The 13,594-nt window shown below is 32.3% G+C and overlaps 1 protein-coding gene across 1 annotated transcript in view; it reads left to right on the top strand.

Annotated features, from left to right (window-relative positions):
* The window catches only part of LOC114332483 (solute carrier organic anion transporter family member 5A1-like), a 233,732-nt gene that overhangs the window by 134,213 nt on the left and 85,925 nt on the right, over positions 1-13,594 (top strand). Inside the window, exon 3 of the mRNA XM_028282280.2 lies at positions 12,330-12,760. Coding sequence (XP_028138081.1) covers positions 12,383-12,760 — 378 coding nt within the window. The 5' untranslated portion in view covers positions 12,330-12,382. The remainder of the gene's footprint in view (positions 1-12,329; positions 12,761-13,594) is intronic.

The raw sequence follows: 13,594 nt of genomic DNA, 5'->3' as shown, positions 1-13,594 counted from the left end.
TAAATGAATTAAAATGTATAAACATTTTCAATTTCTTTGCATGCAGCTGCTGCATTTTCGAGTTGCAAAGAAATTGAAAATGTTTATACATTTTAATTAATTTACTCTTTTGTAGGAGTATTAAGGAATCTTTCTTGTTGGAACTTTTACCACGCTGAGCAGATGAGTTGTGATTTATTCAAAATTATCGTATCTTAATTTCCTCGGCATCCTGTATGATTTATAATTTTTGAAATTCTCGGGAGGTTGTAACCAAAGAAAGTATTCCACCTGTTGTCAATCTGGTGGTATGAGAACGATATTTATTGTCGTTTTCTGTGCTACTTCGATTGATAACTTACTTTAAAGATTTTTTGATTATATTTTGTGTTCCAATGAGTGCACTTTCCATAATAATGGATTTGTTAATCCCCGTAACTTCCATTATTACAGCGATGAAAATCCTCTTATTTGAAAAACCTTTTATTAAGACACACAAAAAAATTTGTCCTCGAGTCTTAGATTCGTAGATATTTATTTTTTTCTAAAACCTTACATTATTAGAAAAATCTAAATAAATCAAAACACCCTTATAAAACTGTACCTAGCTTACGTGTTAAGGACAATTCAAAAATGTCATCAAATGTAGTAATCATATAATATATACTCAACCAAACTTATATTGAATCACTATGTATTTGAAACCTGCAGCTTTTGGAATCTATTGGGTAAGTATTTTAGTTGAAACTATAAGAAGAAGAGTTGTCGTGCCCAAGGACTATATAGCAGGAGAAAGTTACGGGATCACGAGTTAACCAGGCAGTACAAGATTGATCACATAAATTGGTGTCTTCAATACCAAAACTGGAACATTGAAAATTGGAAAAGTGTGCTATTTTCAAACGAAAGTGGGTCTACCCCAAAATCCCGGCAACCACAATCATGACGGCCAAAATCCCGACACGCCAGAATCCCGACAGGTTTGATAAGTTTCTTTTTAACATATAGTTACATTTATTTCTTGTTTTTTGTTTATGGCCATCTGTTTTTTACTTTATCGTACTATATACGTAGTATAGTATAATAGATAAAGTTATAGGATCGTGCAAAAAAAATTTTTTCAGATTTCACTTTTTTTCGACGTTTTGAGTCCCGCTGAGTCTAAAAAGCAAATAAAAAAAACATGTCGGAAGTATGTACGTACGTACGTACGTATGTACGTACGTACGTATGTCGCCACCGCCCAGCAAAAACTACCGGACCGATTTTGATGAAATTCGGTATGAGTAAGTTTAAGAGAATTTTGTCGAGAAACTAAGCTTTTAAAAAAAACCTCTCAAAGGGGGGCCGAAATAGGGGGGTTATTTAGGGCCCATTTTTGCAAATTTTTACCGAAATGAATGAAATTCAACTCAAAGTAAGCTCATCTATAGGTAAATAAAAATACGGAATTTGACATTTCCAAATTCAAAATGGCGGCCAACATGGCCGACCGCCCACCCGACACATTTCGCTACCTATCTAAAAACTTGTTTAAGATAAGTTTAATTTGAAAACGTCGTTATATAGCTTAAAGATGGGGCTATAAGAAGAATGTTATCGTTTTTCAGAGAAAGTTACGGGTTGCCTATATTTAAGGGGTCAAAATTTGACATAAATTTGAACTAGATTTTCTCAAAAATGGCTCCAAGGAATTTTTTTATTTTTTGATATGTTTTTGATATCCTATCGCTAAATTGAATGACATTAGTCAGATTTCTTAACTCCCTATAGGAGGCGAGTTATGTATTTTTTATAAAAAAATGTTTGAGTGCCCGTAACTTCCTTCATAATAGAAACTTAAATTTTAAATTTTGCAGACATATATGGTACTTTATTATCTATTATCACAATAAATTTTACCAAAAATATGGCTTCCGGTTGAACCGGAAATGAATAAAAAATCTTAATCTTTTTAGATGCGCCCTGTATATTTTTACATATTTTGAAAGAATGCAAAATTACCTTTCCAATGACATAAAATTCGTTGCTGTACCTCAAAAACTCGAAAAGTTACGGTAAATAGAAATTTTGCTATAATCTTAAGTGTGTCCTCTCTCACGCGATCATAGCAGAGCATTATTGTAGGGCACTCAATGAGGGTATTTGGCTCCGAATTCTATCCTACTACATTGATGTACTTGATATTTTCACAGTAAGTAGGGAATAGCTCAAGAAACAAAATCTACCCTATATACTATGGCGCTTTTATCTTGGGGCGGTTCCCACTTCTTCAAGGGGGTGGAAAATTTGTTGGTCAAAATAAGCACGGAAGTGGCTAAAGAACCTATGTCTAAGCAAAAACTGGTCTATACTTTTTTTTGAGAACTCAATACTTTTTGAGTTATGCGTAGTTGAAAATTGGCCATTTTCATTGAAAAATGACACCTTTTCGGACTGATTTTTTGTGAATACCTTAAAAACTATGCATCGAACTAAAAACACTATATAAAACATTATTTAGATTATAAATAATAAAGAGATTCGTTCATTCGTAAATGTTGTATTTATAATACAAAAATAGATATGGTAGGTGAAAATAGTTTGTTTTTTGGTGCATGCTCAAATTGGTGTATTCAACTTAAAATAACAGAGGAACGGTAGGTTTTAGGTGTATAATGCTACCAACACCTTTTGTAGTGTTTGAAAAGGCCTTTAAAAAGAGCACCGTTAAATGTCGGTTACATACAAATTAAGCGAGATATGGTGTAAAAAAATATAAGACTAATGTACTTTAAGGAAAAATGAAAAGTATATACATTTAACTCCCCATCCAACATAATTTAAATGTATTGTTTTTCTTTTGCAATACCTTTTAATATAGTGTTACTTCTACTTTCAAAAAGTTGAACGAGTTTAAAATGAATGGTTTTTGTAGAAAATGTGATCAAATTATAGAATGAATTTTTAAATTTTCTTAAAAATCTTCCTTTTTCTACATGTAATTCGAAAATAAAAATATTTCACCCCTGAGAATTGGTGGGAACCGCCCCCATGATAAAAGCGCCATAGTATATAGGATTGACTTTGAATTAGGAGATTGGACTACTCCCAAAATTTCCTTAAAATCCATGCAGTAGGATAGAATTCGGAGATAATATCTTGACTGGCATAATCGAAATAGAATGAAATGTAAATAATATAAGCTATTAATTTCTCAGAAAAATGAACTAATTTTAAATTCTAAAATATCAAAATAACGAGTAACTTTGTTATTTTTATAGAATGCCAGTATCTAGTACCATAACGATAATAGATCGGTACGATTAAGTTCTCGGGCGACCCTTCCGTCCAGCGTTTTTTATTATTTGTTACTAAACAAAAGTATTTACCATTTAATATGAACTAAGTTTCTAAATAAAATTTCTAACATGGGTATATGAATTAAATTATTTTTTTTTGCCAATATATAGTCCAATAATATAATATGTATAATCAAATCATGAATTCAAGTTTACTTTCATATAATAGATATTATCATGTCACTTACAACCTTCCATTTCAGTAAGTATAGCTTTTATATTATAAAATAAAGTGTTTAAATAATTTTTTCTTTTAAAATACACAATAATTAGTACCCGTACTTATTAGTACCTAAGTAATAATTTTTCAATTTCAATACTCTATACTATAATATGATTTGTTATTGCATTTGAAAAGGACACAATAAATATTCAAAATGTAGTGGCCTGAATTTTTACTTATGCAAGGATTGTTGCATGTCGAGATTTTGGCCTGTCGGGATTCTGGCGTGTCGGGATTCTGGCGTGTCGGTGTTTTGGTCGTCGGGATTTTGGGCGCCCCCTAATGTACATATTATATATAATTCGCATTATTTTAAATTGTAGTGTTGATAGCCGTATACATTTCTATAAAGAAAAATATTTTTACAATTTTAACTATTTAGAATGGGAAATAAGCCACAATATTATTAAAAAATGATTTTTATTAACGTTTCGACGCCCAAATCGGGTGCCGTTGTCAAAATACAAAATAAATAATTTTGTATTTTGACAACGGCACCCGATTTGGGCGTCGAAACGTTAATAAAAATCATTTTTTAATAATATTGTGGCTTATTTCCCATTCTAAATAGTTAAAAAGAAAAATACTTTAAATATTAAGTAATTTTCTGTATAAAGACGGACGCGTATTCGATTTTCATAACTATGAAATTTCGCTATCACAATTTTTTTTAGAAAAAGATGAGATTTTGAATACGTATAAATATCTATGAATCTAGAATTAAAAAAAAATACCTTAAAAAAATATTTAAATAATAATGTTGCTTTTGTTAATTTATAACCTACGTAATGAACCCCTAGGTGCGAAAAGTAATCATAGTTCCTCTCCCCATCGTAGTTCTTTTAATTTCCAGAATAATAGTGTAGTTAGTTTAGTTAGAATTGGTTACACATTTTCTACTAGCTGAATGGGCACTTGAGCCCGAAGGCCAAACAACAAACAAAAAAACCTACGTAATCCTGGTTATTATTCGTGGATAACCATTATTTATTCAAACTGTAACATTTAAAATGGAAAAATCCCAAACAACTACGCCACTGATTTTCATTATTTTCGGCAGATGTCAGATGTTATCACTAATTAATAAAGCAGGCTATTTTGTGCTAAGACTAATCAGATTGGGATTAAGTATGTGTTACACAACGATTCTGCAGGTTTAGAAAAATCAATAGGCCGTTAAGGTGGCATAATAGTGGTGGGGTGGATATTTTTAGAACATTTTGTAAATTTATTGTGTCGTGTTTTGTTTTAATTAATAATTTCTTGTTTATCTTCGTGTCCAAAAAATACACATGAAACATAAAGCATGAAAGTATTTGAGGGATTGTATGGGAAGATTTTAGGGATTGTCCTCATGACACACGTATGTATCATTTTTAACTATAGTCTATTTCGCGATTTTTGTTCAGTATAGGTAAATAGGAAAATAGCACAGTGTTGCCAATAGTTGCTTGATGGAACTAATACTAATCACTTATACTCACTTCTGTTATGTACTTATAATCACTTCTGTCTGTGTTTATTTTACATACGACTGGAGAAATACTTATAGACAAGCACTAAAAGATTGAATATGTGGAAATAGCTATTTGTATAACAAGGGAGGAAAGCGGAGGGCAGTAATCATTCACGGGAGGAAAGGCACTTTACTCCCATGTTATACATATTATGATTTTGCCTTCCTCAAATAACAAGTCATTTTTTCATTTTTAAATAATTTATTTATGTAACGTAACACAATTTTATTAAAAAACTAAAACTAACAAGTAGGTACAGCAGAACTGTCAACTGTCAAATATAAGTCAAATTATTAATGTAAACATTGTTAAATCAAAATAACAATTTACTGTTTTTTTCATTCTGCAAAATACAGATACAGTTCTATAAATAAACGGTAAAATGTATAGATACTTACGTAATAGATAATAAAATATTGTATAGGGCGTCAATAAGTTATTTCATCAATGACATACCATGACGTCACTTTTACTTTTACTCCCTAGGGAGGAAAAGTACGACTTTGCTCCCTGCAATCAGGTCCGGTAAAGTATACTTTGGGTAGAGGTAGGTGGAAATAGCTATTTGTATAACAAGGGAGGAAAGTGCTACTTTTCCTCCCGAGAATGAAGTTTACTGCCCGACGCGTAGCGGAGGGCAGTAATCATTCGAGGGAGGGAAAGGCGCTTTACTCCCATGTTATACATATGGTTTTTCCACCTTCCTCAAATTAGAAGTCATTTTTTCATTTTTACTTAATTTATTTATGTAACTAACCAACAAAATTTATTAAAATTAAAACTAACAAGTAGGTACATACAATATAACTGTCAACTGTCAAATATAGTCAAATTATTAATGTAAACATTGTTAAATCAAAATAACAATTTACTGTTTTTTACCATTCTGCAAAATACAGGGTGCTTTATAAATAAACGGTAAAATGTATAGATACTTACGTAATAGAAAATAGATATTGTACAGGGCGTCAGTAAGTTATATTTCATGAATGAAATACCATGACGTCACTTTTACTTTTCCTCCCTAGGGAGAAAAAGTACAACTTTGCTCCCTACAATCAGTTCCGGAAAAGTATACTTTCGGCAGAGGTAGGTGGAAAAAGGGAGGAAAGTGCTACTTTTCCTCCCGAGCAGTAATCATTCAAGGGAGGAAAAGGCACTTTACTCCCATGTTATACATATGATTTTTCCACCTTCCTTAAATATCAAGTAATTTTTTCATTTTTAAATAATTTATTTATGTAACTGACAAAATTTATTAGAGCACTAAAACTAACAAGTAGGTACAGTATAACTGTCAACGTCCAATAAGTCAAATTATTATTAATGTAAACATTGTTAAATCAAAATAACAATTTACTGTTTTTACCATTCTGCAAAATACAGGGTGCTCTATAAATAAACGTTAAAATGTATAAATACTTACGTAATAAATATAATAATAATACAGACACCATAGTTTATGGTACAGATGAGAGCCCCAGTATAAGATGAGAAATAAAACATCATTATTTTTATTTTTGATAAAAGTTTCTAGCACCAATCGTAAGTTAGTAATGACAAAAATAACGTTGGTCCGTATTTTTTTCAGCAACAAAAATCGTGAAAATTACCCCCTTAATGTCACCCTAATTAAAAATAATCATTGCCCCTTTACAGTTCACTTTTGTACTGATAGTATGTTCTAGAATTCTGGCTTATTTAAATTACTTATTTTTGAAAAAGTTGGGTTTGAAGTGTGAGGATTTTTGTATTTTTATAAAAATTCCCTTTTTTCAAATAAATCGATATCTATTAGAGATACGCAAAGATGTGTTGAGTACAAAAAAGTTGTGCTTTTCTTAAAATTCTGTATTCTACAAAATTTTGTTTATCTCTTATAATTTTCGATTTATTTGAAAAAAAAAATTGGAATTTTTTGTAAAAATACAAAAGTCTCACCTGTAAACGTGAACAATGTAAAGGGGTAACGATTGTTTTTAATTAGGGGGTGACTTTCACCCTGCTAACTGCCTGAGGATTGATGTTAGAGACTTTTATAAGGAATTTTTTTAAGCTCTAAAAAAATGTATGAATTTTCCACGAAAAATACATTGGTTTCTTCATATTTCATGTTTCGTACTTCCAAATTTTCAATTTTGGTGTTTGACGAAGACGAACTATAGACACCATTCGTTTTTTTAAGCTACATTCTTTATAAGAATGAGGTTTTTTTTGATAAAATGCATACTTTTTGAGTAATTCGCAAAAATCTGTTTGAAAATTTTTTTTTTTTTTGTTAAAAATTGACATTTTCACTTGCGAAGTCGAAAAGTATTGACTTTCAGAACAAGATGCATAGAACAAAAGATGCTTAAAATCGGTAAACCTTTTATTCACTGGACTATAGACGGAAAAGGAATGAACTAGAAATTTTAAATTAATTTTCGATCAGTCTAAAACAAAACAAAATCTGCGGTGGTAACAAAGTCATGTCATACACGCGATTTGTAGTAGGAAACTATTATCACAATTTTCTTTCAGTAACATTTTCTTTCACAGTAAAACGCCAAAACCTCATCTAGGTCGGACTAAAATGTATATCATTTTCCTAATTTATGGAGCTGAAGGAATTCTTATACCACGACTCTACACTTAATGGAGCTGTCATAGACACGGTTAAAAAAAATAAGCCAGAAATCTAAACAGAAAGAAGAGAAGATGATATGCTACATACCTAAATACCAAATGAAATACAATTAAAAAGAAAATATTATAAATTAAATAAATGAAAAACTATTACATATCTTAATATGAGGGTGATAAACTAGGCACAAAAGAAATCATGCAAAGTACAAAAAGGCGATAACTGTGACTATGATAAAGTTATACCACAAAAGAATCAAAATATAACAGAGGAGAACGAGTTTAATGAAGAATGCCTTAAAATAGCGGAAGAAAATAATAATACAATTAACATTAACAAACAACAATGATAATGAATAAAGGAGGCCAATGTTAAATTGGGGTGTAGTGTCGTATAAGAAGAAGAGGAAACAACAATGATATCCTAAACCAACGATACAAGGATGAAAGAATAAAAATGAGAAGATATGTGAACGAAAGAAAAAGTACTACAAGGAATAGAAGAAAAATTCCAGAAAAAAGAAACACATTCCTTTCTGATAAAGAAGAATTTGGAAGATTCTATGGAGAACTACAGGAAGTATGTGATAAAATCCAAAGACGCGATGCTGTTATAACATTAGGCGATTTTAATGCTGAGCTAGAGAAAGAAGAAACTTTTATAAACTTATTTAGGATAGTTTGCATACTGAAACCAGTTAAAATCGACTTAAGATTGCACAATTCGCAACAGTAAATAATTATGCAGTTGTCAGTACTACCTTTTAGAGAAAAGATATCTTTAAAGGAACGTGGAAAATACCAGGAATCAACGAAGTCAATCAAATTGACCACATACTCATCTCAAATAGGTGGCCAACCGACATAAATAATAGTCCAGGGTAATAAGGTTTTTTCAATGACACTTTAACAGCCAGGGTACTGAATGACACTTTGACAGCCAGGGTACTGAAGCGTTTTTTCGGCAGGTAATACCTGTAACAACGGTAATGTGAGCGGCCGTGGAGTAACGGCATATTCGCTGGCCTCATACGCCAGTGCACGTGGGTTCGAGCCCTGCCAAAGACAAACCATTTTCATTTCCAATAATGACACGAGCCGTCTCACCGTGCCTCGGAGAGCACGTAAAGCCGTCGGTCCCCCTGGGCTAGTGTACATCGGCACTAGTTACTTGAAACAGGGTTAAAGATGTAAATGGCGCCGGAACTGTCCGAAAGGATCTCTCCGGCAAAAATGCCATACGATATTATTATTATTACCTGTAACAACAAATTGTAACTATTTCCTGCGTAGGATCTGGCGGCCATTTTTATTTATAAACAAAACCATTTGCAAATCATTTGCCTTTGTCAAATGAGGGTTCTTTGGTGCTTAATATGTGACAAAAATTTCAAAGCGATTCATTCAATTTTTTAAATTTTATTCAAATTGTTTATCCCAGAGAGCTTTTTTTTTGTAATAACATAAGTCAGAAAAAAATAATGTTAGAACCATTCTTCAGGTGTCAAATGAAATAGCATGAGCAACACTTTCAAATTGGTTTAAAAAAAGTGAATAAAAAATGCATTTATTAGTATAAAATAATTATGCAAAAGTATGTCCAATTTTTCCTTATAAACTATTTATTTTTTTATATAGTAAATTATATATATTTATTACAATTTTTCGTCAATTAACATATAAATACCATTACTTGGTAGTTGTGCACCTAAAAAACGGTAAAAAATAGATTTTTTTGAAAAAAAGAAAAAAGAAAAATTGACGATACTTTTGCGTAATTATTTATTACTAATAAATGCATTTTTTATTAATTTTTTTAAACCAATTTGAAAGTTTAGTTCATGCACTTTCATTTGACACCTGTAGAATGGTTCTAACATTATTTTTTTCTGACTTATGTTATTGCAAAAAAAGCTCTCTGGGATAAACAATTTAAATAAAATTTAAACAATTGAATGACTCGCTTTGAAATTTTTGTCACATATTAACCCATTAGCGCCCAGCGTTACCATATGGTAACGTAAAACACATTATTTTTTAAAATTTTGCCCATGGAATTAGTCAGCCACATATTTTGAGAACTATCGTGTCTAGGAATACTTCAGGCACCTATAAAACGTAACGGATTCGTATTTTAGCCTTTTCTCAACCGTCGAGAGATAATCATATGACAGTGTGATTTAAATTTATAGAAAAAGATGGACGTCCGTTTTGCGTAAGCAATTTTTGATAGTCTTCTAGTAACTATATGTGCATATTTAAAAAAAAGTAAGTTTATTATACCCCAACTTATTATAAATTGTTGTATTTTATCAACAATTAAATGTAGCGAATTCGGTAGGAATAGTCAAAGTACGCCGTTACCATATGGTTGCGGTGGGCGCTTACGGAGTCATAAACTTATTTTTTTTCAGTCGTGGATTTTTTTTAGCAGAAGCAATAGTGTTACTGGTGCGATGGAAAGATAACTCTGTTGTTACAATAGCATCTACGAGTTGTGATGGTTCAGCATTGGGCACGGTAAAAAGATTTTCTCATGAAGAAAAAGGCCACATTCAAGTAAGTCGGCCTCACTATATTGCTGAATACAACAAAATATGGTGGGTACCGACTGGATGGGTCAAGGTGTTTCAACCTACCGAGTAGCAATTTGCAGTAAAAAATGGTACTGGCAAATTGTAACATGGTTGTTGGATGTTGCAGTCTATATAATTCATGGCATTTATATAAAAAAAAATAAAAAATATATCCTTGCTATCGTTTAGGAGAGAATTGGCCCAAGTTCTTCTCGCAAGATATGGAAGTCGTCCCTTATATACAGGAAGACCTAGTCTACATAGACAAAACTTGCCAGATCTTCGTTTTGATCGCTTCGACCAATTGTTACATCAAGCAGTAGAAGGCGATGTGCTGGAGACAGATGTACAACATCTGGACGAACAATGTGTAAAAAATCCAACGTTGGTTTGTGTGTTAATTGTTTTATAGGATACCACACCAGACGATGAAAATATTTTCAAATAAATATTTTAAAAAAATTAAAAATTTTGGTTTCAACGATCCTAAAAATTCTTTAAGCGCCCAGCGTTACCATATGCCATATGGTAACACCATATAATTTTTTTAAAAAAAGACAGGAAAACGAAAAACTTGTTTTTTGGATTAAACTATTAACATTTTCATCGAATTAACCCTAAAAGTAAAGATTTTTAAATAAAAAAGACTTTGGCGTTAATGGGTTAAGCACCAAAGAACCCTCATTTGACAAAAATTTCAAAGCTCTATACTTATTTTTACAATAGTTATTGCGAAATAATTTTTTTTTTAATTTCGACCTTTTTTCGCAATTATATTAACAATAAATAAGTGTATTAAACTTTGTAATACGCGATTTTAAAGCTTTTTGCATTCTCTCGAAGATGTCTGTACTAAGAAAACCATAATTCTTACTGAATGGCCGCCAGATCCTACGCAGGAAATAGTTACAATTCGTTCTTATAGGTATTACCTGTCGAAAAAACGCTTCAGTACCCTGGCTGTTGTGGTGTCACGATCAGGGTATATTTTTGTCTTATTACCCTGGCCTATAATGTCAGAACGTATCGCAGGGCGAACTCTGACCCAGATCACTATCTTATGGGGGCAAAATTGCGGCAGAAGATCGCGACAGTGGCAAAAGGAACAAATAGTCAAATTAAAAAATGGTATGTTTAAGGATTGAAAAACCCAACACAAAAACAAAGCACTTTCAACAACGATCCTTCATACATTTATCTATAGAGGAGAAAGGTCTAGTATCTATTAGTAGAATTCTTCTTCTTTATGTTCCTATACGTGACGAATGTTGACGATTATCATGGCAATCTTTATCTTATCTGCAAAAGCGAGGAAAAGCTGCACAGATGTTGTATTGAACCAGGTTCTGAGGTTCTGTAACCGGGATGTTCTTCTTCCTGGACTTCGGTCTCTAAATATTTTTCCTTTCAGGATGGTTTGTAGGAGGGCATCTCTGGATTCATTTTGCATTATGTATCCGAAGGATTCTAACTTTAGTGCTCTCGGTTATTCTTCATTCTTCTGAGAACCTCGTCATTTATGACCCGGTCAGTCCACGGGATTTTAGGAATTCTTCGATATAGGCACATTGCACATGCTTCCAATTATCTGCACATATCTTCGTTCAACGTATACGATTCAGCACCATAAAAAAGGATCGAGAAGATGTTGTAGTGCATCACTCTTTCTACAGGAGTTTGGTTGGTGTAGAGTTTACCTTCTGTTTTTTTGCAGTGATCATAAGCTTTGTCTTCTTTACGTTTATATTGAGTCCATATTGTTGACTAGAATACGTGATTTTGTTCAGAAGGACTTGTAGGTCTTCTAGGTTATCCGCAAATATTATGGTGCCATTTGCTGCATACCTGAGGTTATTTAGCCGGTACCCGTTTAGCAGAATACCTTTTTCAGTTTGGTGCAAAGAAACAGCTCTAGAGGAAACAAAATACAACCTTACCTCACTCCATAATAGTAATATAATAAATAATAGTAGAATAATAATTACCTCCTATTCGTATGCGAGGCATCAAAAGCATCTAAATTGAATGAAGTAATGGATTTTAATGTGAATTTTCTCTTTGGTTTCAGATTTTCGCCAAGGTAGTAATGCGCTAGTCTGTATAAAAGAGCTATAGCTCAACATGACGAACACCAACGGAACTGCGCCAGCTACAAACTCTGCAGCTGATACCAGCCATGCAGCCTCAACGTCCAGCTCTTCCGCTCAAGGAGGACACTGCAAAGGGCATCGTAGGCAGGAGTCTATGTACACAATGACTGGTCTCTACTCAGAAACCATCCCCGAAACAACGGAAATTGCTGAGACGAAGTGTTCAACGAATTTCTATCATGACACAGTCATTAAATGCCACAGTAGAAACCCTTCGGCTAGTTTTGACAGAGATAAAGCTGCACATACGGCTACTTATACTGAAACACCTGTGATATTAAAGAATACAAAAGAATGCGGCATTTTCCAATGCCGGCCTTCGTTTATACAAAAATATGCAGGAATTAAGGTAAGCTGCTAAAATTATTTCTAGAACAGGTGTTACATAATAAAAATTTGAAAACCTTTGTTGCTTTTCAAAAGATTTTAATATATTATTTAAAAAAACTCTCATCTCTTATAATTTTGACGTATTTATTTATAAATAATTTAATGAAAATCCTTTATAAATGTTATAAAATTGATTAAAATCCCTTCCCTAAAGTGTTACATCACAAAACGTTTTCGATATTTAAAATATCATCATCAGTGTTTAGAACTGGTTGATCACAAGCTGAGCCACCAAAAAAAATACCAGGGAATACCTTTAAATCGTATAAAAAATTGTTATATGTATTAACATATTTGCTTAAAATTCCAAACGATAGATAACATTTTTATATATTATATTAGGCCCTTAGGCACTGCATGACACCCCCATCACGTGGGTTGCTAAACAGGTGGATCTGTTTCTACATGAGGAATGTTAGATGGCATCTAACATGGATTCTAATAAATTATATACCATTTATAAAGGAATTTTCATTAAATTTTTGTGATTGATGGTATAGCTACAGGAAAACTCTTTTCTTGTGGATTTTGATTTATAAAGCTCAACAGGCCTTGAAAACCTAGGCCTAAAAAGTTTAATTTTCCATTACAATTTCTATTTACATTTATTTATACGTGGTTCATTGGGAAACGGAAATACTTTAACCCTTAAGTACTAACACCCCGTCTCACAGACGGCACCGCTTGTCGAAAGTGGGATATTTCCCTTTCTAGAAAATTTTGAAGGTCACCCGTTTATGACTTTTCAAGTTGGATTGTTCTTTAGTAGTATTGAATTCGGCAATTTGCTGCA

Source organism: Diabrotica virgifera, chromosome 10 (genome assembly GCF_917563875.1).
Source record: "Diabrotica virgifera virgifera chromosome 10, PGI_DIABVI_V3a".
Taxonomy (NCBI): domain Eukaryota; kingdom Metazoa; phylum Arthropoda; class Insecta; order Coleoptera; family Chrysomelidae; genus Diabrotica; species Diabrotica virgifera.
This window is presented reverse-complemented; position numbering and strand designations above follow the sequence as displayed.